Here is a 27,835-nt window from a genome sequence, read left to right as displayed (position 1 = left end):
TGATTATCATCAAAATGTCTAAATCTATGTCAATTATTACCCTCGACAATGCTTAAATTTATGTCAGTGATTATCATCAAAATGTCTAAATCTATGTCAATTATTACCCTCGACAATGCTTAAATTTATGTCAGTGATTATCATCAAAATGTCTAAATCTATGTCAATTATTACCCTCGACAATGCTTAAATTTGTGTCAGTGATTATCATCAAAATGTCTAAATCTATGTCAATTATTACCCTCGACAATGCTCAAATTTGTGTCAGTGATTATCATCAAAATGTCTAAATCTATGTCAATTATTACCCTCGACAATGCTTAAATTTATGTCAGTGATTATCATCAAAATGTCTAAATCTATGTCAATTATTACCCTCGACAATGCTTAAATTTATGTCAGTGATTATCATCAAAATGTCTAAATCTATGTCAATTATTACCCTCGACAATGCTTAAATTTATGTCAGTGATTATCATCAAAATGTCTAAATCTATTTCAATTATTAGTCTCGACAATGCTTAAATTTATGTCAGCGATTATCATCAAAATGTCTAAATCTATGTCAATTATTACCCTCGACAATGCTTAAATTTGTGTCAGCGATTATCATCAAAATGTCTAAATCTATGTCAATTATTACCCTCGACAATGCTTAAATTTATGTCAGCGATTATCATCAAAATGTCTAAATCTATGTCAATTATTACCCTCGACAATGCTTAAATTTGTGTCAGTGATTATCATCAAAATGTCTAAATCTATGTCAATTATTACCCTCGACAATGCTTAAATTTATGTCAGTGATTATCATCAAAATGTCTAAATCTATGTCAATTATTACCCTCGACAATGCTTAAATTTATGTCAGTGATTATCATCAAAATGTCTAAATCTATGTCAATTATTACCCTCGACAATGCTTAAATTTATGTCAGTGATTATCATCAAAATGTCTAAATCTATGTCAATTATTACCCTCGACAATGCTTAAATTTATGTCAGTGATTATCATCAAAATGTCTAAATCTATGTCAATTATTACCCTCGACAATGCTTAAATTTATGTCAGTGATTATCATCAAAATGTCTAAATCTATGTCAATTATTACCCTCGACAATGCTTAAATTTATGTCAGTGATTATCATCAAAAATGTCTAAATTTATGTCAGTGATTATCATCAAAAATGTCTAAATTTGTGTCAGTGATTATCATCAAAAATGTCTAAATTTATGTCAGTGATTATCATCAAAAATGTCTAAATTTGTGTCAGTGATTATCATCAAAAATGTCTAAATTTATGACAGTGATTATCATCAAAAATGTCTAAATTTGTGTCAGTGATTATCATCAAAAATGTCTAAATTTGTGTCAGTGATTATCATCAAAAATGTCTAAATTTGTGTCAGTGATTATCATCAAAAATGTCTAAATTTGTGTCAGTGATTATCATCAAAAATGTCTAAATTTGTGTCAGTGATTATCATCAAAAATGTCTAAATTTGTGTCAGTGATTATCATCAAAATGTCTATGTCCATGATTACCTCCAAAATAATGAAAAAAATACTCTAAAAATAGATAGTGACTTAGTTTTAGAGTAATTGACCCGGATGTAATAAGTGTAATCGGATTTCTTGTTCAATTTAAAGATCATTGTCACTGATTCACCAGTACATGGAGTGTTTCTTTTATTTGGATTATAAAATGGATAAATGGTTTTGGCTATGTTATGTGCAGAAATTATATGAAGAAGATAATGCCTCGTATGATATTTGGATATCGATTTTGTCATTTTTAATCGTTGGTTCTAGAAGTCTATCTGTATTTTTAGAGCTCATTTCGTATCAGGGGAAATTATGTTCTGTCTAGGATAGCAAATCATTCGAGTCTTGTGTCAAGTTTTAAAGCATTGACATTTGAGACAGTGACGATGTTCCAGTTCGAGGACAAAGAGCGCCTGATATATTGATCAGGTGCATACTTGATAACAAGGGCGTTAATATCCCTTCGTAAAACATCGCCAATACTAATTCAGTTCCCATAGTAAACCTATGTAAACACCATGATATTAAAAATTCGATAAATACAATTTGTGAGTGCTCTTGATCAAACCAATATTTATCACAATAGATGAAACCTGGATGTCAGCTTCTTTGTAGAGGAAAGTATATGAGCAGCGGCTTTTTCTGGACCAGCATGTGTTTGAAACATGTGCTTTCAATTCCGCACCAAAGAGGCAGGTGCTAATTTTAGTAATGACTGTTCCAAACTCAAAATGCTTGAAGGACTGAAATTCCACCAAGAAAACAATGTCTCATGTTTCACTTACAACTAGGATAAGCTCTCAAAAGATTATTTCTGGTTAGCCAAACCCATATATATTATATTTTATGTTCACCCATTTCCAGGGTTGTTACCATTTTTCAATATCATTAGTAACTTGTGCCCTATATCCTTCCTTTATCTTCTTGACAGCCCTAGGAATAGTAGCTCAATACATACGTAAACAATGTGCATACCTCTGCTTGTCAAAGATTACATTAGGGAATATTAAATTATATTGCAAGTTCATGTTCACATAAAGAGTAATGGTGTATTTCAGGCAACATTTAACTATTTGAGCTTTATTTAAGAAAATCAGAAGAAGAAAAAATATTTAAAACAGCTGTCTAGTAAGAATCATCTTTTTTAATATTACCATCGATCGCTCTTTCACTTCAAACTGAAATATATTACCAGCCTTGTCATATTATGTAATTAATGAGTAAACGGTAATGGTGACCATCTATATGTACATGTATTAATAAAGAAAAAGAGATTTGAATGACAAAAATTACCTAAAATTCCTCCCAGAAGACATAATTTAGAACTAAAGTAACGTAGACATAAGTCCATTAAAATGCAAAATACAAACTTTCAAAACATTCATTGAAAGAAACTAATAGGACACAAAGTCATAAGAGGTCATCTCCATTAAGCATGGTGGAAGAGACCAAAGTGATCATATTTCAAGCAGTGTGTTTCAAATCTCAACTAGGAAATATTATAATTAAAATGGATGCTTCTTAAGCCGTATAATAAGTAAATACTCGATGACTGTTTACTTCAACCGTCAGTGTACCCTAATTCAACATTCCAAACATTTCATTATCGTCATTGCATACGTCACATACATATATACATACATACACGCACGCATGCTCCCATTCACGCACGCACGCACGCACACACACACAAACACACACAAACACACACACACATACATACATACATACATACATACATACATACATACATACATACATATATACATACATACACACACACACACATTTTGCGTTAAATCTCACTCAGATGAATCAAAGAAACGATAGAAACGCTATCATATATCTGACCCTTTTAGATCAACAGACAGACAACTGCCTATACAGTACAGTACTGCTAACTTGCCATTCATTTGGTTATCACAGAGTCAATAAAATCTGGATAATGAGAAAGTCGTTTGGCTCCTCACACGGAAGACGAATATTTTGCTTAATAAATGAGGCACTGGCGGACGTTTTATGTTAGTAAATAAAATCATCTTTATTTGGAAATTCAACAACTGTGGGGTGACTATGTTTGAAGAAAGAACAAAAGGGGGTGATTATAATAACAAATAATAACGGTTTAATTTATAATTTGCCATAGTATTCTAGCCTTATGGGACTCGAATATGGCATATAATGCTTTGATTGTTTACACATCTGGTACTTACTTTATCTCTCAATGAAGGGATATTTAAAACGTTATAAACATTAGTGCGCTTTGCAACAAAGTTCTTTGTTAGTGAACAATGCCTCAATACATCCCCTCAAAGTACACCCAACGTATCTCTCCACACTGTGTCCGTCAGACTGTCCAATTTCTCTAAGAGTATGTTGGTCATATACTGGAAAACTGCACTTTCAACTGCGTGGGGCTTTCAAATCATTTGCCTCTCAGCAAATCTTTGACAACGCATTTCAGCCAAATATCAGCAATGGCTGACTCAGGGTTGTATGGAAGATGTGGCAAAGTTTGGATTATCGGATCCTCAATGAACACGGTCACGACGGCAGATTTATGCACGGGAGCTTTGGCAGAGAGTAGATGAATATATACATAATATTCCACATCTTTTGTCAACTCTTCGGAGACATGAAAACGTCCACTGACATTAGTAGAATCATTCAAAGATATTTGGACGACCGGGACTTTTTGCATTGAAATATAACGCGTATAAAGCTCCCTTGACAGTACTACTACGTCCACCGATTTGGGGCCTCTGTTCGTTTTCTCCTATGCAAACAAAACAGTATTATGTTCTCCTGAGACGAGTTCACGAAGGTAAATCCATGTTAACACCTGTAACAATCCCATTCCAATCACTCTGGTCACTCTTTTGATCTTTGGCGACTAATTATTTATCTGTGTAACCTGAGTCTGATTTTCGTCAGCAATTAACAAATGCGGGATCCATCTTGAATGTGCACTTTTGTTCTTCAAACGATTTTTCAATACATTATAAACAGCTAACGAATTAATGTCTGTAGTAATATAGATATCATTTGCTGTGTATCGAGTATCTTCATTAATTGCCTTCTTCGCACCATTCGCTTCCCGGTCACCAATTGCAGACAACAGTCTTCCAAAACGTGGGTGATCTTCCATGGATTCGTCACCATCTCTAGCCACCTCCGATAATTTTGGATAGTGCAGAGAATGGCACCCGCAAACATGAATCGGTTCTACCCTGCTATTAGTCAGAGACTACTCTAAGAAAGTCCGGGTTTTACTGTATGATTTTGCGTAGTAGCAGAATTGCTCTTCTTCTCCGATAGTTTTACGTCACTGGCATTTATCTTTGTCACGTCATAGGAATGTAACTGCTGCAATCCGGTGTGCTGTACAGGCAGCGTCAGATCGTTTTACTGAATGCTGGGGGTGGAGAGGTTGTTAATGTTTAGCCGTTTTGTTAACTGGTTCAAAACAATGTTGTAGCAAAATATTCAGACCATTTAAAATATCCCCTGTATTCTTTAGCGAAGTATTTGGTTTAATCCATGAGCATTAGAAATGGCCGAGACATTACCGCTATAGCCTTAAGTTGTATGTAAATAATCTTCTTACAGCTTGCATGCGGTTTTGATGAACTAGAAGAAATTTCGAATACCACTACTACAGGTTCTACCATAACACAGGAACCTTTGATCCACACTAAAATAAACTGGTAAATTAAAAGTACCAATGGTTTTTGTTTTGTTTTCTTTTGAGGTTTATGTTTGATTGTTTCTTGTTGAAGTTGCCTTTTGCGGGGCACATTCTTTTCATTGTTTTGCCATTGGTTTCATTGTCATCAAATAGAAAATACTCCGCAATTATTGAATATCCTTTTTCCGTCATCAGCGGTTTTAAAAGGATTATACATTTTCCCAAGTTCGCAAAGGAAATCTAATAATTGCCGACGGCAGCAACTCCTTCACAGCTGCTTTAAACTCCTGATCCTTTCTAAAATGATTAGGTTGGTTCCTTAATAGGCGAGAAAGGAATCATGATTTATACAGCGATAAGAACCAGTTGTTAAAAAACCCAAATGCTTGTGTAGATATCTTACATTACTAATGTCTACAATATATAACAAAGGTCAATCAGACTTCCGGGATTTACAAAACTCTTGAAATATTTTTGTACCATCGATACTGAATTTATTAAATTCAATTAAATTAAATTATATACTGGTTTAATCCTTCTCCCCCTTGAAACATGGATACTTCAATAACCAAACATTCTGTGTGCAGATGACACAAGCAGTAAAGAGCAATGTTGCTTGTCCCTGTGAGCAAAGATTTTCGAGCTTTCATTTTACTGTCACATGTGTCCAAACAAAATAAATACTTTATTGAAAATATTAATTTCAACGGGAATTGAGTCATTAGCCATGCTTCATCTCTTGCAACTAGTATGTGTGAGTTATGTTTAAGGATCAATGTAAAATCCACAGTGCGAATAAATTATACGTAGTAAATATATTAGAGATGGAAACGTACTTAGGCGCTTCCTGATTAAAGACCATTGGTATAGATCTTTTAAACACGGATGTCGTCGGACGTGAACGCACCTGACAGTCAACGGAAACAATTGGGTACAATTTGCGATTAGATTTCAGCGATAATTTGTAATATTACATTGTGTTTTAAATCGCTTATTTACTCAGGAAGCATTATTCGCAAATGCAAACAAATCATTGCTGGAGAAAGACAGAAATATGTAAACAATCACAAAATAATGTGCTACTAGACGTATTTCCTATGCTATGGCCGATTTCCTGACCTTCTTGCGTAATCTGATTTTTCATTCAATTTCCATTGTTTTGTAAAAGATTAACAACTGGTGTTATCCCTAAGCGGTTTTATTCCTAAACTGCCCATCCGATACCAGAACCTCGAGAGTAGCAACGTATACGTATACCGATGTAGCAAAATTACTTAATATGCAAAAATATCTTAAAACAAAATATACTGCTACTGTTTCGCCATAGCATTTACGTTAAAACCGTTTATTTGTCTGTTTTATTTGTGCGTTTTTTTTTTTTGTTTTCTTGTTTTTTTGGCCAGGTCGTACTTTACTCTATTTTGCAAGAGTAATAATTGTGATTATTCGCTAAAGTGAAAAACCAGATATAGTTTCTTCATTACCGCCTCGATAAAACAAAGATCAAGAGATATGCTATTCTTTGGTGTAGTGTTGAGTATGGCCGCATCGAGTGTAGACCAAACACTGTGCAGATACATTCTTCAGTTCCTTTTTGTTTCTCTTTTGTGTTGCTTTACAGTGAATGTGAGGGAGATAATTATTATACTACTGACATTTTTTGTGCGAATAGACGCAAAACAAAGCAGAACAAAATATGTTCACCACTGACACTGTTACGCGGGATTCCGTCAGAAATCTGCTGCTTCAGTCAGTTATATATATTGTTAGCAAAAACGTCTGATCATTAAAAAATTGCTTGCTCTGAATGAATAACGGATATCGCCACTGCTGATAAAAGTGTTTCACCGTTTCAAACGCTCGATGAAAAATATCCTATATTAACTCATTTCAAGTAAATATCATAAGAACAGTTATATAGTAGCAGCTGGTCAGAGTTTCAGAACTTTGAGCCGTTTGAGTACTGTGGGCATCTATTACTTTACATTATCACAGTTTATGGCTATTTATGTAACAATATCATCATAAAGCAGCGACATCGCTTATTATATAGCTGGATAAGTGCAGCTAAATCTACGACTTTGAATTCAACCTATTCACCATCGAGATCCGAAACCATTCCTCAAAATAACTGCACATATTATTATCAAGTCTGACGTCATTACTGATTGCGCCATAGAAACAACCTTTCAGAACTACAACATCAAACAGTTAACCAGTTTATTTTCAGAAGCCATTCATATGTTTATTTTTTGTAGAGATAAGAAAAGAAAGTCGCCTCTGTTGGAATAGGATAGCAAAATACCAGGCCTTATATGAGATTTTTCTTAATAACAAGATAGACAATCGATGCGCTATGTGAACGCTGTTAATAAAAACAGTGGCTCGCAATGACCTATTGTAGCACGCACAAAGAGCAGAACTCCTGGATACTGGGCAACGATTACTTTCATAGTGTGACATCTTATTTGGCAACTAAAAGGCATATTCGTTCAATGTCATTGTTGAATTGGAGAAGGGACGATATTGCACCAATTCAAGACAAGGTAGTATAAAGGAAGAATAATAGATGGATTGCGAATGTGACAACTATGCCAACATACTTACATTTTATTAGTGTCAAGATGGACTGATATGTCTGTGATGTCTAATGAAATCAAATTACAACAGTCGTTACTGAAGTAAATCATTACGCTTATAGTCTACTGTTTAAATCTCTCTGAGAATACACAACATTTATATTTGATGTTTATATTATGGTGATATCGAAAACGTACAAAACCTTTAACGTCTAGCAACATAATATAATTTTATAATATGAACAATGAAAGAACAGATCTGAATCCATCCAACAATTATCAATAGTCTCGTTCAGACGCCTGCAATCGTAAGTTTCATTTTAAAGTACAGCGGAACATTCTGACTAGCTATTTTAGAATTGAAGGTATTAAATGATACTTCGTTATAGCTATTTCCAATATAGCATGAATAAGCATGAGAATACAAAATTATATCAATGAGCTATGATAACGTTAATTTTAAAAACAATAACGACGAAAAAATAAATCTTGTTTAAATTAGCATAAAACTAAATTCCATATCATACGAGGAGTTTACACATTAGAACGATCGATCGCTTTATATATATGCTTTTGTTGCCATTTAGTCAAAATTCGTTCACCGACTGCAGCTGTGCTAAATCCAATTAATGTTGAATGTAAGGGTTGAGTATTCCAAGTAACTCGGTACGTCGCAATATGTTTCTGAAATTTAATCTCTAGAACAAAGGGCAATAGCCCATAGAGATTTCGCTGCATAATCATCATTTTGCACTTAATATCATTATACTATTCATTGATATTCTTCAAAGTGCGCCGATGTTCTTTTGTATAACATTTTCGAGCAAGAAGCGGAAATAGTTACTCTTTAAACATTCAGTCTAATAGTAAATTAAATGAACACAATACCCACAAAACCCCCACAAAATTAAAACGAAGGACGTCGCGAAAAATTACAAACTTGGCCTATGTTGACAATATAAATTTATAGGCTCACGCTTTCCGTCACGTGACAGGAAATGACACGTAATAGTTTCGCTGTTGACATGTATGTGCTGACAATAGGTAGGGAAAGAGCAACCGAGCTTTCTCATTTCATATATATAATCCTCTGAACGTTTTTAGAGATCCCACTTTGGTTAGCTTCGTTATCAGGACTCAGTAATATTTTTTTATATTAATGGAACGTATATTTTTTGCCAAGCCTGCCATGTCTTGTCATAGGTTAATCGGTACTTTTGGAAAATCTCAATTGAGAAAGAAAGAACGTGCCATGCATGGGTCAAATATTTCACTTCTACAACAGCATCTATACATGCTTGCTCACGGAGTAGTGTAGACAAATCCACACCTAAAAGCACACGGTACTACTCCTATTCCAAATATTCAATGACTTCATTTACATGTGAGTCAATGATGCCTAAATTTATGTCAAAGATTACCATAAAAAATGCCAAAATTTATATCAATAATTTCCATCAAAAATGCTTAAATATATGTCAATAACTACCATCAAAATGTCCTAAATTAATGTCAATGATTATCATAAAAATATCTAAATCTATGTCAATTATTACCTTCGACAATGCTTAAATTTATGTCAGTGATTGTCATCAAAATGTCTAAATCTATTTCAATTATTAGTCTCGACAATGCTTAAATTTATGTCAGTGATTATCATCAAAAATGTCAAAATTTATGTCCATAATAATCACCAAAATAATGAAAACAATACTCTAAATATAGATAGTGACTACATTTCAGAGTACTGACCTAGATGTAATAATTGCAATAGGATTTCTTGTAGAATTTTGGAGATCATTGTCACTGATTCACCAGTACATGGAGTGTTTCTTTTATTTGCTACCGTACGTCCTTGGACTATAAAATGGATAAATGGTTACTTCTGTGTTATGTGCAGAAATTATATCGAGAAGATAATACCTCGTATGATATTTGGATATCGATTTTGTCAATTTTAACCGTTGGTTCTAGAAGCCTATCCGTATTTTTAGAGCTCATTTCATATCAGGAGAAGTTATGTTCTGTCTAGCATAGCAAATCATTCGGGTCTTGTGTCAAGTTTTAAAGCATTGACATTTGAGACAGTGACGATGTTCCAGTTCGAGGACAAAGAGTGCCTGATATATATATATATATATATATATATATATATATATATATATATATATATATATATATATATATATATATATATATCAGGTACCTAATTGATAACAAGGGCGTTAATATCCCTTCGTAAAACATCGCCAGTTCAAAGACTCATGGTACTAATTCAATTCCCATAGTAAACCTATGTAAACACCATGATATTAAAAATTCGATAAATACAATTTATGAGTGCTCTTGATCAAAGCTATATTTATCACAATAGATGAAACCTGGATGTCAGCTTCTTTGTAGAGGAAAGTATATGAGCCGCGGCATTTTATGGACCTGCATGTGTTTGAAACATGTGCTATCAATTCCGTACCAAAGGGTCAGGTGCTAATTTTAGTAATGAGTGTTCCAAACTCAAGTCTCTTCAAGGACTGAAATTCCATCAATAAAACAATGTCTCTATTTTATTTCACTTACATCTAGGATAAGCTCTCAAAAGATTCTTTTTCCCACAACATGACTAATATTACTAACCAATCCTGGTCAGCCAAACCGATATATACTCTATTTTATGTTCACCCTTTTCCAGGCTGGTTCCCATTTTTCCATATCCTTAGTACCGTGTGTCCTTCAGCAGCCATTATCCCTCTTCAAATATCACCTGCGATGGGTTTATGGGTTGTAAACCTCTAAAAAACAAATAAGGGTTTCCTTTGCTGTAATTAACATTCTCAGTCCAAAATCAGCATGCTCTACGGTGAGACTTAACCTTTCTGTATTACATTTTATGGCTGCACAGAGGACAAAATTTGTCCCTGATATTAACTTAATTTAGTGAGCATGTGTCACCTAGGTCTACAAGTAATATCATTACGGCAGCGGAAATAAATTATTTAAGATTTGAAGTCTGATAACAGTGTAAGTAGGGATACCTTTATATTAAACCACGTGATCAAATAATGTTATCACTAACACCAAAGAAGGACTATTATGCACGCAAAATTTAGTTTAAAAACGTAGAACTGCAACAGACAAACGCAAAACATAATAAAATGAAAGCAAGAATCTTTTTAATTACAATTCATGCTCTTTGTTGATGGAATATTTCAATCTATTAATTATTTTTATAAAATGAAAATCGTTCGTTCAAACCGCAACATTCAAAATGTACATTTATTCTAGAATGAATAAGATAGTAATCAGTGTTCCAAATGCATTTTAGTAAGACGGAAATACCTACATTCAAAGAAATGCGTTATGTGTGGCTGTCTATCCAAAGGCCCAAATGTAAGATTTTGCTCGTTATATACAACACTATTTTCGTACAAAATAATAAGTGATGGGGATTTATATATGATTTAAATTATGTAAATTCCTGAAATAGGGAATGTTATGTGTTTACGCTCAAATAAAAAAGTAATACAGAAATAGTGAAAACATCAAACTTTTCAAAATTTAACAAATAATTTTTTTTCCTGGAACAATTCTGCAAAAATGAAAAAGCAGAAGAACTTACGGTTTCAAGTATCCAATCCAAAAATAATCTAAGAGTAATCCACGAATTATTTTCCAAAATGTCCTAGTAACAAAACTCTAAGATGGATGACGATGATGTATGCTGTGGTCAGTAATGTGCTTATCTACAATTCCTTGTAGAAATGCAAATAATGGGACTCCGGTGTTGGAAATCCAAACTAAATTTGTAAGCAATGTCTTTCCAAAATTTCTATATTAGCACTCTTCAAATAGTTCCAGAGAATAAAGAATTAATCCTTTTGAAATCCAAATGATCTGAAGATAATTAACTCAAAATCTGGCAACAACAAAGAAAACAGCTTGATACCAAGTGTAAAAGCCCAAAACTGAGAAATCTCTCTCTACACATCTCTATTAAAACTAACAAATGCGTAATTATGGAAAAACCAGAATTGCGAAATCAAAAGGGGGACACGTGATCGGGTTTATGTCACGTACACCAAAAATTACCCTGACGAAAACCAATCATTTTCTCTAAGAAATAAAAGATAAAAAGTTGTTTATATCTTAAACCCAAAGTCTCATCGTGATCTTGACAACAACCAATCATTTTAAAATAAATTAGAACTTTGTTTACTAATTTGAATTAAGGTCAGCATCCAGGCCAACACCTGGTGTTTATGAAAATAATTATTCAGGTCAACCAATTTCCTGGAAAAATATAATCTCCAGTGAATAAATTTACATTATAATAGCATATAATATAATTTAAAAAATTTAAAACTGACAAACAAACAATTAAATTAAAATAGATATGAATTAAATCAGATATTACGTACAGGACACACACTAATAGATGTTTCCTGACCTATGTATATCCGTCCGATGCTAAGGTACTAGAAACAAAAAGAGAAATATATGGAAAGATATTTCGAAGATGATATTGGTGAGGGGAGCAATTACGTAGCGCTGTTTATTGTGCAGGTTACAATTAACTTTTTTAATAATAATAATAATAATAATAATAATAATAATCGTCGTCTTGGTCCCCAGTATTTGCATCAGCACCACATTATAATACCTAGTTTTACATATGTTAGTCCACATCGTCGTCGTACCCAGCATTTGCATCAGCACCACATTATAACACTTATTTTTGCATATGTTATCCAGATCAATCACTGAAAAGCTAAGCCAAATCCCATAATGGCGATAATCTCCTGAAATGTTTAGTCACAATGGTACCTGGTTTAATGCACTGCACTGTAATAATAATAATAATAATAGTGTGGAGGAGGAGGCGGATAAATATTATGAATCAAAACTTTTAATTTGAAGCAAGAAACAATTATTCGTGAATCATAGAAAGCAGTACCTTCTAAATAAAGAAAGATTTTATATTTCATTTGTTACGTGTTTAGGCTCGAATAGCAGTAGCAAAAGAAAAAGCGAAAACAACAAGCTTTGTAAAAATTTAACAAATAATTTATTTTCCTGGAAAAATACTGTAAAATCGAGGAAAAAAAAGAACTTACGGCTTTAATAATCAAATCCAAAAATATTCCAAGAATAATCCACGAATTAAATTTGAGAAGTCCTAATAATGAATGTTCTAATGAACTAAAATTCTAGTCCCGACGAAAAATCCAAGATAGGCGGCGATGACGTATACTGTAGATATTATTATGATGTTGTGTGTACAGTTCTGTGTTATGCACAAACAATAATCCGGTGTTGGAATTTCCAAATAAAATTTAATGAAATGTCTTTGTCCAACAATTCCGCATGAGTACTCTAATATTTCGTAGAAAAAGAATTAATCCTTTTGAACACAAATGATTCGAATAAACAGTAAAATATAATTTCCAAACTAATCACAAACAAATGAACACCTTGACGTCAAATGTTTAAGCCCAAAATATCTCTATAAACAAAGAGTATACAGTAACTTCAAACGCAAAACAGATTCCCGGATGAGGGTCAACATGTCAGAATCTTCGTGAAACATTTACGTCTAAAACACGTAGACTGAGTCTGGCAAAAACCAATCATTTTACTCTAATAATACGAGATAAAAATAAAAAGTTGTTTGCTTGTCTCAGTGACTTCTGAAATCAAAGTCGAGAACTATGTCAGTTTTCGGTGTTTACAACTGAAGAGTCAAAGTCAAACTATTTTTTTTAAAAAAATACCGATTTCCTAGTCAACAAAACTACATCATTTTGACATGTAATGAAATCAAAAATAAAACGATTTTAAAACTTACAAACAATTAAATTGAATCAAATATAAATTAAATCAAATATACGTAAGATGTTGATGACAACATTTTAAAATAGTTTTCAAGGATATTTACACTTCGCATTCTGTGAGATTTCAACACTAATCTCAAAGTAAACAAAATTCCAGATTTAAAAAAAACAAAGGGTTAGGAAGGCAAATCCGCATGCCTTTCACTGCATATTCTAAATCCCTCCGGCTATAGCCACTGTATTGAACACCATGCAAAATCCGTCAACAATATGGCGTATCTTCTAAAAATGATTGCATATGCAAAGTTTGGAAAGAACATATTTGAAAATATCATTGAACTGTTAATCTTTGTAAATCATACATTTAGTCCCCTCCCAAACGAAGACACGCCTATTGCGGTTAGTTATTCCGACGGTAACAAAACTACAAAGTTTGGGGAATGTTCATCCAGCGGTTGAAAATGAGACGTCGTTTCAGACAGACTGACGGCGTAAATCGCAATATCCCAGACTCATTTAAAACACAAGATTAGTTAAAGATCTTAGAATACTTGACAAAGTGATGGTGCGGAAACAAAAATCACGAGATCGAGATATCGGGATCAATAACTCATGTAAATTATGTCATTGAATATTGAAATCGAAGTCCTTCAGTACCGTCAAGACGTATATTTCAAAGCTCGATAAATCCAATAAATCTTGGTAAAGTTATGGAGAGTTACGTCCAGACACTGCAATACGCAGACAACACTGACTCCTACATCCACACACTGCAATACGTAAACAGCACGGACTCCTACATCCAGACACTGCGATACGCAGACAACACGGACTTCTACGTCCAGACACTACAATACGCAGACAACACCGACTGCTACGTTCAAACAATGCAAAACACAGACAGCATGGAGTTTTGCGTCCAGATATCATTTGCATATAATTTTAAGTAAGCTCAGCGGATTCCACATTATTCAACACAAGCATGCAATAGTTCCTTGAAGGAAAAGTATACACTTATTGACAGACATTTAAAAAATCTCCGATAAAATGCTTGTGCATAGCAATGCGCAATACCATTGCCCGAGTTTTATCTAAACGTTATAGGAAGGGCCTGAGGAAAAGAATCGTTATCAAGTGTCAATGACTTAATGTTTAGTCAAATCTGATACGTATGATGACTGTTATACAATGATAATGTAATTGTTACGACTCTATGGTCACGAATTGAGCAACAGAAAAAGGTACATTTTTGAAAAACTTACCAAACAATTTAATTATTAGAAAGGTTATAAATGTAAATGAGAAAGGAACTTAAAGGATTATAAAGTGAATCCAAACTAATCCTTGCAAAGGTCTATGGAAGTCCTCTATGAATGAAAAGTTCCTTATAAATTTCAAAATGGAAAATGTACTGGTCCTCCAAGAACCGAGACGTTGTCCAAATCGCGTTGTCCAGAATTTCTAAGAATAATTTATAACAGTTCCAGAATAACAGTATAGTCCAAATAATACGGACTTTCTATTTCCAATGAACAATCCAAACAATTGTTTTTCCTCTCGAATAATATCTAAGTACATCACAAAATATACGTATGCAGACTTATAACAAGAACACAAGACATGTACATAATTCCCAAATAGGATTAAGAGTTTTGGAATCCTCCCAGAAACGTCGAAACCCCATCAGCCAACTAGAAATTAAGCCAAAGGTGGCAATTAAGTCTTATTATTAAGATTATTATTAATAACTGTCGATACATACGTGTCTATTTATATATCCTATGCAATACTATGCTTTTAAAAGAGTCATGTCACTTGGGCAAAATTAACTAAAGATAGTCTGTACATTTAACAGCCATGAATAACAATTATAACAGTATTATCATATCATATCATATCTCATTTACATACGCAAATACAAATTATATCAAAATAAAGAATTCTATAAGAATTATTTGAAAAATAATTTCGCATACCTAAATAAATATTGATTTTCCACATAACTGAAAATATAAATTAACGCTAAAACGGCTTACTAAAATACCACATACAGGTCCCATATATATTACTTGACAATTTCAAAATCCTTCAATTCAATTTGCTTCGATTTCTACATGTAGGGATATTATTACACCGTAACCGATGTTTCATAGAGATTATTAAATAGGGTGAATATTTATTTTTAGGTATGACGCAACTCAATGTTTCGTCATACCCTCTTAGTTCGTAATCAGTTATTTTTGTTCTTTGATAGTTTGCTTGTATGACAGATGATTAGTAAATCAATTAATCATCAGTTAGTTTATTAAGCTACCGTTTTTACATTGCATAACATAGTTATATTTAAGACTGTCCTTTAAATTGAAGGGCTTCCGAAAGAAGGGCATAAAGAAACCCATCCATGTTTGCTGATATATACTGACCTATTTACGAAGAAATAACAGGTCATACTGAAATAAGCAGAGAACCAATAACCCACAGGAAGCTATTGGCGGCTTTCTAACATACATTTTCCAAGCCCGATATTAGAATCCACGCAGACGGAGGTGAGAGGAGATAGCTAAAGTCAATAGCTTTAGACCATTCGGACACCCGAGGACCCCCGCCTCCCTCCCCCAGAAATTTAAGCTTTGAATTAGCAAAGGTTGTTAAAGATATGCCTATTGATTACTCGTCAGGCCTAGATAGATGTACGGTACAATTGTTGTTGAGCGGTGGGGGTTGGGGGTAGAGTAGAGGTGGGAGAAATCTGAGATATAAAAAAATGCATATAAATCATGGCCATTATCATTTACTCAAAAGTATGGTTTTACAACATACAATAAGAACATAAAATACCACATACAACTAAATATATTTCAAAAGTATTAGCGAGCAAGGGCTATTGAAAGTGATTTATACCATGAATTTAGGTTTATTGTAAACAGAATGAAAATTGTTTTTAAGATTTAAAACACGAGGAGCAAAATGGACTTTTTCTAGAGGAGTTTTAATAGAACATATTTTAATAATAGATGCTACTTTATTTCAAAAGTAACATACCCTTGATTTAATAGATTCGTTAATTTAAAAATAGGTTTCAAACAGGGACAGCTAATTTCTCTAAACTATTTATTTTGTGTTTTTAACTTCGGAGAGTGATAAGAGACACACACACAAAAAAGAAGGATTGTATTGAAATTGGTGATAGAGCTATATTGGATGTGAGACATATAAAATAAAAAAATTTCAAGGTTTTAAATTTATATGATGAAAACCAGAGCATATCAGAGTTAGGAGTTGTCGAAATAATATGTAAGCTTTTGTCCTGAGACAAGTCAAGAATAAAAAATAACATTTTGTTCAATGATCGTTTATGTTTCGTAGAATAAACCGGCTGCTGAATTTTGTATGTTGGTCTTGATTGAAAAAAAGGCATACGAGTCTACGAGAGTAATTAAATAAAAAGTTCGATATAAAAGATTCAGATAAAATGTTGCATTATGTTACTTTACTTGGTCACACTAAATGAAATTGAAAGATTTTTAGTTTAAAATATTGTGTTGTAACACTGTGCGCAATTTCGTTTTTACATACAGAAAAAAAAACAAATAATGACTAATTTACTTGTGGTTAGATAGATTTAATTGTACATTATTATTTGAATGTAAAAGTAAACTATTTATGGGTTAAGTTAGAATATTAGATGAGGGATGTTTTTAATATCAATTAGAAATTTAAGAAAACGTTAACAATTACAAAAGCTGATTGTCTGGATCGTATTTACTTCATCATTGTTCTAACAAAGCATTTAATATACAAACCAACAAGTTCTCTATCGTCTTTGGATTCTCAAGTTTTGATTCCGTATCTTTGTGTGTACTTAAAATTGAGAAATATACATCAAATACTTTAAGAATATCATGGCAGAAAAAAAAAACAATTAGAAAATGATTTTGTTTTGAAAATTAAATAAGTTTTTGTTCGTGATATCTATCCCATGTAAATGTTAATTTTAGCTGCCATAAAACTTCACGCTGTGTTGATCATTTTTATTATTGACTTCATACGATGAATTCATCATTATAGGTCTTCAATCTACGATTCTTGATTGCCAAAAGGGGCATCTTTACATGAACTTAAAAACAGCAACGCTCGTTTTCATTTGAGGAATTACGATCTATAACACTGTTCTTAATGTTATCAGCGTAGCATACTAGACGCGTCAAATCAGTTGATATGGTCGGACTGTCTTTAGCTAGCAACGGGTAATTCGAACAATATGCATGACAACCAACATTTGAAGAAGATTCCTTGAGAACTACTTATTGATATACAAAATAATAAAATTAATGAAGCAAACCAATTTTCATGTTAACCTAGTTACATTAATATAAATGGTAATATTATTGGACACCTAGTTTCATATTTTACCTAAAGTTCTTGAATTTTATCTTGATATCAAGAAACTTAACTTTTGACCTCAATAACGTAATTCCTTTCTATACTGAAAAATTATAAATGTTACGGTGTCGGTCCTTCCTACAACAAAGGTCGCTGAATGGGGACAAAAATCTCATTACTGTTTCCACTCTTTGCTATTTCGTCGGCCTCTCTCTCTCTCTCTCTCTCTCTCTCTCTCTGTTTGTATGACTGTCATACCGATAAAACTGGATCAGTTTAAGGTTCTTTGTAAATCTCTTTACATATGAGCCATAATATTACTTTATATAGATTATCAGCTCTTGTAGCAGAATAATGGTAATGGTAATGTGCTTGAGCAATGTGAGTTTTAATGGGCCAACTTTCAAACGTTGCTACAATGGTATAATGTCTATCATAGAATGGACTATCAAACATTTGCAACAGTTGTATATGTATTGCTACTTACATCCTTCCAGTGACTACTATGTATATGTTGGATAAATGGAGAACCTTCGTTTTGTATTGTTTTCGGAGGCATTTATTTACATCCCGATGTTTCTTGTTTATCTCGATGGTTTCCCGTTAGTGACCTATAATGTTGGACTGTTAGATTTAATAAATATATAATGGGGCTTAACCTTTACATATAAGAACCTAATGTATAGTTTCTTATTAAATGATTATTTCATATTTGCCATAGTCAAATTTCACAACTGCTGGGATAAATATGGTTATCAATAACAAGAGAAACTGCAGCATTTGCAGGACAAATGCAACAAATATCGATGTTGAACAATTATTCTTACGTTAAAACTTCTAGCTTTGGATTCGGAAGCTGTACTAAACGTGAATCAAATTTTACAGGGCTAAATGGTTGCATAATTGCACAAAAGTTTAGCTAGTGTACAGGGGAAATAAAGATTGAATATAATATCATTCATGTATTTTACCTCTGAAAATAGCAGGAAGTTAGGACCAGAACACGTGGATGACTAGACTGCACAAAAACCTTTACTTGGAGACTTTCTTTAAGAATATATAGGAAGTTCTTTAACAGGCACATTTCTTATTAACTTTCATAGGGTCTGGCTAAATTAAATATCACAAACTCTGACTTTTAAGTCTGAATTTGACTTTCTACTCTCAACCAATAAAAAGTAATATCGCAATTAGTAAAATGACTTTTCATTGGTTAACGAAACATGTCTAGCTCAAACGCAATCTCATGTGGCTTTGATTTGTTTTATTTTATAATTTTTTTATATACCAAACGTCAACCAACTTTGAATTAGATGCCACAGAAGAGTGTTCGGAGCTTACTGGCCGTACTTGAAGCTCAATAATATCAAATTGCAAAATTTTGCTCTGTTTATGGTTCTAATCTCCCTTATGTAATGTATAGATCAAACGATTCACAGATCTCGACAAGATGAGTTGTGCATAGTCTACAACATTTTGTAAATAAAGAACGAAATAAAATGTTTTAATGATGCCCGTAAAAATTGTTCTTATTTCTCAAGTAACTCAAATAACAAATGAAGCTATTTTTCTTCTAAACTTTTTTCTTATTTTACTGTTTCTTAATGTGTGCTCATGAAAATGCCTGAAATATTTGCTTTTTTTTAAACCTCACTCTATGCATTTTATGTCGTGCACGTTTCTAATAAAAGAGAGATGAGGCAAAGATAGAAAATATTCTGCTTGGCTGCAATTCAAATGTTTTGTTGGATACGCACAGCATGCAAATATTCATTGAACGTATACTTAAGTCTGAGGTATCAAGCTTCCTATTATACCTGCAATTCTCTCTCTCTCTCTCTCTCTCTCTCTCTCTCTCTCTGCACTATCTATAACGTTTTGATGTGATACTGGATCAACACAAACAATTATAAACCATTTTGAGGACTGATGGAAACAAGCTTTGAGATCTCTCTAAATTAAGTTGGGGAATAAATCAATGCGCTCTGCGGTCTTTGGCAACAAAACCTAGTGAATGGCAAAGGCCTGTGGTTGCTCACACAGAAGACGGTATATTTATTGATGAATAGGGTATTGGCGAAAGGTTTGTGTCGTGAATAAAAAGTATGATTCTAAACATGCATTATGTACAAATGTAGGACGTGCTAATCCTATAAGGTTGGGTTAGAAATGACGATACTAATTAAAACATTGTTTGTTATCCTAATGACATGTTGTCAGTGTGTTAATGGATCCGTATGAATTTCATTGGGTTTAAGACGCGATGAATGAAGGGCACTTATGTATGTTGTTGGTATTTAAAACAGCAAGATGTCTCCGACTGGAATATGTTGTTTAAGACGCTAATTGATATAGAGACGGCTATCGCAAAAAGAAACATGTGAAAGCAATTTTTCAAAAATGATTGTGGTATAGTTGCTGCATCGACTTTTTGTAAACATGATAATGTAGTCGAACTCCTGCAATCAAATTAAACGCATCACAGCCAAGAATTAAACATGCATTTTTGTTTCATGCACTCAAACTGAATGCAAGTAAATTATCAGCATTGAGTTCCGAAAGCGACCGTGGAAATTGGATGACTTGGAAATGTTTTGGTATTGCATGGTATTACAGCGGAACTCGATAATAGATAATACATTTTGTCGATAATTGGGAAGAGTAAACGACACTTGTTTTTATTGGAGTATATACTAAATTCGAAAACCAGGTGAGGAATCGATACTTTTTGCATCGCTGGCTTGACACATTTGCTTCCGCCACAACAGAGTCGATTTCTGTTCATGGACTGTAATTCTGACAAGTCAAATCGATGATGCTTATTGGATGCACAAAAACTGATTACAGTGGAAACCTTTTACCTGAAACATAAGTGATGAATTAGAACCATCTCATACTTTAGTATGGGTCATTTTTCATCTATCTTATGCTTCAGTTCTTTAGATCTTTCATGAGTGTGAAAAACTGTTAATGAGGCATGGTGCAACCTATTTAAATGAAAGGTGGGAACTCTTGCTATCAGATAGATACGACTTATAGAAGTTAGTTTTATTTAAAAAAATAAAATAAAACAATTCCCGGCCAACAACACGATGGTAAGTGCTCATACGTCTTTTATAACGAGGAAATGTGGTTCAATAATTCCGTTACAAGCAGGTGTTGTATTGATCTTGCTTCACATATTCATGTTATAACCTTCCGCTCAGAGCAGCGTTCCCCATTATTATCCGAAGAGTAGCAAGCAAATGAATAATCGCTGGTTTTACGGCGTGCACCGCTTTGTCGTCTGCTGTGTGAAACTTCGAACACCATATAGATTGGTACAAACGTTGTCATAGTTTTGTTGCGTGTGGCTGTTTTACGGATGGGCGATTAACATGTGTCTTTTGAACATCGCGTTGATAATATCGGCGGCTTTGGGATGTATATTCATTATTCAAGGTTCATTAGGCATTAAGATAAACCATTACATGCTCGTGAAGGCATGTTAATAAGACTACATGATATAGCTCTCTCATAATCAGATACGCTGCTTTCGATGCCTTTGAAATAAAAAGATCAGATGATGTAAAGGGACTGAGACAATTCTGAAAGCAATTTAAGGCACAGCTTTCAACAGTTGTTTGGAGTTAGCCCGTGTTAATCCGTGTCACCTGTTTTTTATCCATCAAGGCTGCCAATATACATTGTACAAATGCTCATTTATGCTCCAGGTATTCAAGCGTTATTGTATACTTTGTGTTTGATCAGTGCAAGAAGGTCTCTTATTCTATTTACTCATGTAATTTAGAAAGCAACACAGCTGAAGGCGTTGCAATTTCTGCTGAAGTCTTCATAATCATACGAATATTCCCAGTCTGACTGAAGATGTTATAACTAAGGTATGCATTTATTTTGTAAAATGTGATCCTTCTGACAATATTCTTGAAAATCATATCGGAATCTTGTAACGTCTAATTGTAGACGCTGTGATAAATCTTCAATATTCTAAGGAGCGACTTAATGGATATTAATGAACATTTCGGCTGTGTCGATTCTGCGATAGACTTGATTCATTACAATAAAATCGTTTACTGCGCCCACGACATGCAAAATAATCTCGTTGGAATTCAAAATATACTTTAGATGCTCATGTCAAAGATGAATGTTCATCCACAGTGGTTATAGTAATAAACTGCTTTCAATATTAAGACGGAAAGTCCTACTTTTTGAAGGAATGTGCCAAGCATCACCATCGAACGGAAGGACAAACAGTGACATGCTGGTCTTTTCGTATAACAGTAGTTTTGAGGAAGCGATGAGTGATGAAGATTTCGATAAAATTGAAGTTCTGTCTTCACAGATAGAAGATACGGATGAATGTTTCATGGCCCCTGTAGCACAGTCCATTGTTAAGGAACTCGAAAAGCTTCTTCAGAAAGAGAAGGAAAGGAGACGAGTTGCCAGGATGGTTGTTCTTGTAACAGGGATTTTGTTGGTGGTCAGTGTAATCTTAATTGCCGTGTCGCTGTATATGGCAAAGGATATTGATGAACTAGGTAAGTTGTTTGAAACATGTTGCATCCATTGTTACATCACACACGTAGATGGAGGCCACTGAATAAAACTTAACAAAAATAATTTCCAGCGATACCATGGTAATAATGGCCACCTGCTTTCAATCGCCATCATAACTATTTTTCCTTCATTTTACAACCTACTGACCACGATTGCTCCTCCTCCATTGTTCACCATTGTCTTCATATTCATCGTCATCCTCAGTCTCATTGAATTACTAGTGTTAGCAATAGCATCAGTTGAATAACCAGCGTTAAAATGTACATACATTCAATACAAAGATGTCAGATGCCACGTTTCAAAGTCTCTGCTATTCTGTCATATGTGCTTAGTTTATAATGGGATTGTTTTTTCAGTAAAACTGTTGACCCAATTTATTTATTCGCCATGCGTAGGTCGTGCATATTGTTTTCTCTGAACCTTAGAGACAGATCATAATGATTTTCATGGAATTTTTTAACAGAAGATTTTGTGATTAAACAACTGATGTTGTACTTATGTAGCTGGCTTAAATTAAACATGCATGTCTCATGATTTTATGATTCTGTTCGGACTATATCATACGCATTTTACATCTTTTCACCATGTTCCTTTTAGATTTTATATGCGTTACGATTCTAAGGTGTTAAACTAAGTAATAGAAAAGATCGAAAACCATCAAGGTTACCTAATTCGAATTTATATCCTTAGAATTTAAAAAGAAATTAGAGTATTGTGAATTCAATCCCAAATAGTCTTAAAAGTTATATCACAAGTCCAAATAGATATACCTCCAACTAAATTACAGTGGTGTTCCAATTAAATTCCAATATTGAATTTATTGATGTGCTAATTCGCAAGTGGCCTTCAGAGTGATGACATGTTAACCATATTTAGATATATCATAATACTATAATCCATGTATGTATTCGTATGAATTTACTATAATTCCTATTTAATGTTCCAGTCCAAGAATATGATTGATGAGCACTTTGAATTCTGAGAAATAATTGAATAAATTAATCCACCCAAATGAAAAACTAAACAAAACAATAAGACCGATACTGCTTCAAGATCTTAAAGCAAATAATGAATGATCTTTCTATTAAAAACTTATAGAAACAGCTACGTCAAAATAATATATATATATATATATATATATATATATATATATATATATATATATATATATATATATATATATATATATATATATATATATATATATAATTTGAATTTAATAAAATGATGAATGTAAGAAATGTGAACCTTCAAAAGGCATACAGTAAAATAGAAATTTAGTAACTGACTGTATTAAATAAGTATAGTTATTGGAGATCCTTACTCGGGCAGCAACGCTCCGTCGTTGTGGTTGCTATAAAGAAAGGACAGACAGCTTTATAATCACGTGATTTTGTGATTATTATTCTTCTTCTCAAAGTTGTTATGTCTTAACAAATTCATTTCTTCTTGGTCAGTCTAATATAACAAGACCTAAGACCTATAATTAGTGATGTTTCATAATTTGTAAATTAAACTGGGTCAATTCAGGTCAAAAGGTCGACTGAATCTGCTGGTTATCCAGATACTACTAGTGCTCTGAGTCAACGAAGAAATCAAGACAAGACTTTATCACACAGGTTTTAAATTTGATCACAGATAAACTGTACAAGAAATTAACGTGAATCTATAATGTGACTTATCATAATGTTCAACATGGATTGTAAGATCCGAAAACCACAATATATGAACCTGCAAATATTGTATTTAGCCGTATGTTACCTATATGTTCCCTGTATTCATAAATTGATTTTCGTCTTTCATCATGAAAATATGAACATGACCGGAGATAATGACATACATCACCTATTTCTTGTGCCATATTGTACCATATATTTCGGTATAGGAAACATTAGTCCACCTGCCAGTTTCAAGACGATATATGTATTTGTAAGGGGAGATAACTATTTTCTAATTCCAAACTAGTTTCAAACAAACTGTAATTTAGACGTGTAAATATCATATTGATGGTTGCTGTCCGAGCTTGCCTATATCGATCGTTTAGTCGTAATTTTACAGGCTCTGGTAATCATTTTTAACTGTGATTTCTCCATACATAGTTTTTTAAGTCTTAGAATGACATTTTAATAAAGCATTATTTTGTAACAGGAAAAATACGCACGGCCCGACCAAGGCTCGAACCCAAGACCTCCCTTATACTAGACGTGCCCTCTAGCACTCAAGCTACTGGATCCGACGCTCCCTGGCTCCCCAGTGGAGAATCATTCCACTGTCTTACGCGTGTTTTTAATCAAATTTACAATAATGTTTACTTCTTTACGTTTATCGAAACTGTGGTGAAAGAATAGTCAAAGAAATCGTGTTTAATGGATTTTTTCTTGACATCGATCTCTGCTGATTGATCTAGAAATTCACAATTACATCCAATTTCCAAGAAACTTCATCATTTACTCTCTCTCTCTCTCTCTCTCTCTCTCTCTCTCTCTCTCTCTCTGTGTTTCTCTCTGTCTGTCTCTCTCTCTCTCTCTCTCTGCGTGTGTTTTACGATAACCTTTAGTGCTTGTTCTGTCTCCCTTGTGTCTAGACCAAAAGAAAGGATCAAGTTAAACTGAGTTGGAATTAATTAGGGTCAGAAAATTGCCAAAATGAGGAATTTTGTTTATTTGCCAAAATGGCATGCCAAATGACTTTGTTTAGGATGATCATTACACGTGTGCTGGAATATAGTTTACAGTTTGCTATTTTTTATTAGCATTACCTTTTTATTTCTAGCCTAACGGATAATATGTAATCAATAAATCTGATAAGTTGTATCTAAGTAAAATATTCGTGGTATCTTGAATCTTTTTCTTGAAACACGTGTTGCTTTGGAATGGTTTTTGTTTGTCTCCTATTTTGTTATGTTTGTTTTTAATTAAAATTGTCGGTGAAAAGCGGTAGAATAGAGATGATTACTGTTGGATGATCATGAGCTTTATTTGATTATATGCTTGTCAAATAGGCTGGAGATTTGAAGTTGAGTTTTGAGTTTAAGGTCGATTGAACTTTGAGCTCCGGAAAACGGGATATAGAAGATCTAGAACCATGTTATCATTGACAAATTTAATGTTCTGAATTTTCATTACGTAATACATATATTATGCTAATACATACATACATACATATGTACATACATACATACAGACATGGAAAAGTTATGTAAAAATGAAAATATATGAACTTATGGTTTTATAAATCAAATCCAAAACTAATCCAAGAATAATCCACGAATACAAATTTTGAAGTCCTAATAACAAAAGGTTCTAATGAGTTCAAGTTCTATTGCCGACGAAGAATCCAATATGGAAGACAGTGACGAATATTGTAATATGTAGTGTTGAAGTCTACAGCTCCTTGTAGAAACAAGAAATATTACTCCGGTTATATAAATCTGAATAAATGTTTATAAAAGCTGTCCTTGTTCATCAATTTAATATGAGCACACGTGTTTTCCTGCTGAAAAGAATAAATCATTTTAAATCCAAGTAATCTGAAATAACTCCAAACAGCACAACATTCAACTTCCAGTGTAAGAGCCTAACTACTGAGAATATCTCTCAAAAACAAAGGTTATATCGTATTCTAAAACGCTGTACCTCGTGGAAATTATTTACTTGTTAAAGATCACGTACGCCCAGTGAGACCCTGACGAAATCCAATCATTTTACTCTAAGAAACAAAAAATTAAACAAACTGTTAAGATCTTAAATCAGTAGTCCGATCATGATCACGACAACAACCAATCATTTTAAAATGAAAATAGAACTTATTTACGTGGTTGTTACTAATTTTTAATCAAGGTCAGGATCTAGATCAACACCGGGTGTTTACTAAACGAACAGTCAAGGTCAAACTATTTTCTGAAAAAGGTATCATCTCTAGTGAATAAATTTACATTACAATAACATGTAATGAAAAACAAACAACTGACAAACAAACAATTAAATTGAAATAAATATATATTAAATAAAATACAATTGAATCAAATCTACATAACAAGACAGACAATCAATAGTCATTTTTTCGAAGACTATTGCTTGTATATACGTATTATTGCATCCATCGAGCTGGTTACAAAGCTGACCTGTTGTAAGATCCCTACTTTTAGACACTGGAGGTAGTCGATGAGCGTAATGTTTGTTATTATTGGATCGTTACAATTACAGTGTCAGCTGCTTTTACTTCTCGCTGTAAACGTTGTTGAGGGGCGTTGTCGTGATGGATGGTGCGACCCTGGCTAAATTATGTATAGTAATTGATCGCTCTGGATGTATTACTCTCAAGAATCGTTTTCTTGAAGGTATTTTGTGAATTCATAAATGACACTGACGTATCATTATCTCTTTGATAGAAGATAACGGTAAAATAAATAAAACACATGGCGGATTGAAATGGAAACAAGATAGAAGGTAGAGGCGTGAACCAGTGGTAGCCTTACATTCGAGGCATACACCATAAAACAATGTCGAGAAAACAAACCAACTTCGTGCTCTTCAATTTACCCTGATTATAGTACAGATACTCAAACATAAAATCCGTTACAATCCAGCAGTTTGACTTGATGCGGATGACATGAGTTCGGAAACGATTACCGGCCAGTGAATAAATAGACAGATAACCAAACATAAAATCCGTTACAATCCAGATGCAGATGACATGAGTTCGGAAACGATTACCGGCCAGTGAATAAATAGTCAGAGGGCACTTAACATGGATTTACAGACAAAATGGTAGGTGAATATTGTAAGAGTCTGCTGATGCACGGATATATACACTTTTAAGATGTTGCAAGTTTCTAATAGTATACCTATATCATCAAGCCAGATACTCGAACTGGTGTTGATTCCATAATTCGTTGATCACGAATACATTTTCAAGTATTTATGGTAATCATACAGCTTTCACGTTGGAAATTTCCGGTCTGATAGCAATATATATGTGAACATGGCGTGTACTTCTTGACAGCCGCATTTATTTAACTTAATAAAGTAAAATGTTTGGAAGCTTTCAATTGAATTTTAATGATATACATACGCACTTAGTATTGAATTATTTCAAAAATGTTTTAAGTTACTTTATTTTTGATCTAGAACCATGCTTATTGTTTAGACAAGTTGCAAAATAATTTTGAAGAATGAAATACTATTATTTCCTGTAGGAGTGTAAAAATTAAAAAGATTGTTTGTAACAGTAAAAGTAATGCATTTCAAGAAT

The 27,835-nt window shown here is 33.3% G+C and overlaps 2 protein-coding genes across 6 annotated transcripts in view; both read left to right on the top strand.

Annotated features, from left to right (window-relative positions):
• LOC149771599 (uncharacterized) overlaps positions 1-27,835 on the top strand; it is a 114,104-nt gene that overhangs the window by 46,948 nt on the left and 39,321 nt on the right. The window contains exon 1 of one of the 5 annotated variants that reach the window (XR_016418205.1): positions 26,734-27,351. The exons of the other annotated variants lie outside the window; for them this stretch is intronic. The gene's annotated coding sequence lies outside the window, so the exon portion shown is untranslated. Of the gene's footprint in view, positions 1-26,733; positions 27,352-27,835 lie in introns of those variants that run through there. 5 annotated transcript variants of the gene reach the window in all.
• LOC149771600 (uncharacterized) lies at positions 20,941-25,090 on the top strand. Its single transcript, XM_089948278.1, has 2 exons — positions 20,941-22,563; positions 24,731-25,090. The coding sequence occupies exons 1-2, from the start codon at positions 22,170-22,172 to the stop codon at positions 24,928-24,930; spliced, it is 594 nt and encodes a 197-aa protein (XP_089804404.1). The 5' UTR covers positions 20,941-22,169; the 3' UTR covers positions 24,931-25,090.

The sequence above is a fragment of the Sinohyriopsis cumingii genome, unplaced genomic scaffold (genome assembly GCF_028554795.1).
Source record: "Sinohyriopsis cumingii isolate HCF-2022 unplaced genomic scaffold, ASM2855479v2 utg001752l, whole genome shotgun sequence".
Taxonomy (NCBI): domain Eukaryota; kingdom Metazoa; phylum Mollusca; class Bivalvia; order Unionida; family Unionidae; genus Sinohyriopsis; species Sinohyriopsis cumingii.
The sequence above is the reverse complement of the archived record's forward strand: the minus strand, read 5'-3'. Positions and strand labels throughout refer to the sequence as shown.

What these genes read in the sequence shown, in the direction of transcription:
- LOC149771600 (XM_089948278.1), top strand. Translation starts at nt 22,170, where the DNA reads ATGTTCATCCACAGTGGTTATAGTAATAAACTGCTTTCAATATTAAGA. An exon ending in AAAGGATATTGATGAACTAG is followed by an intron (nt 22,564 to 24,730) that starts GTAAGTTGTTTG and finishes ATTTTGTAACAG; the next exon opens with GAAAAATACGCACGGCCCGA.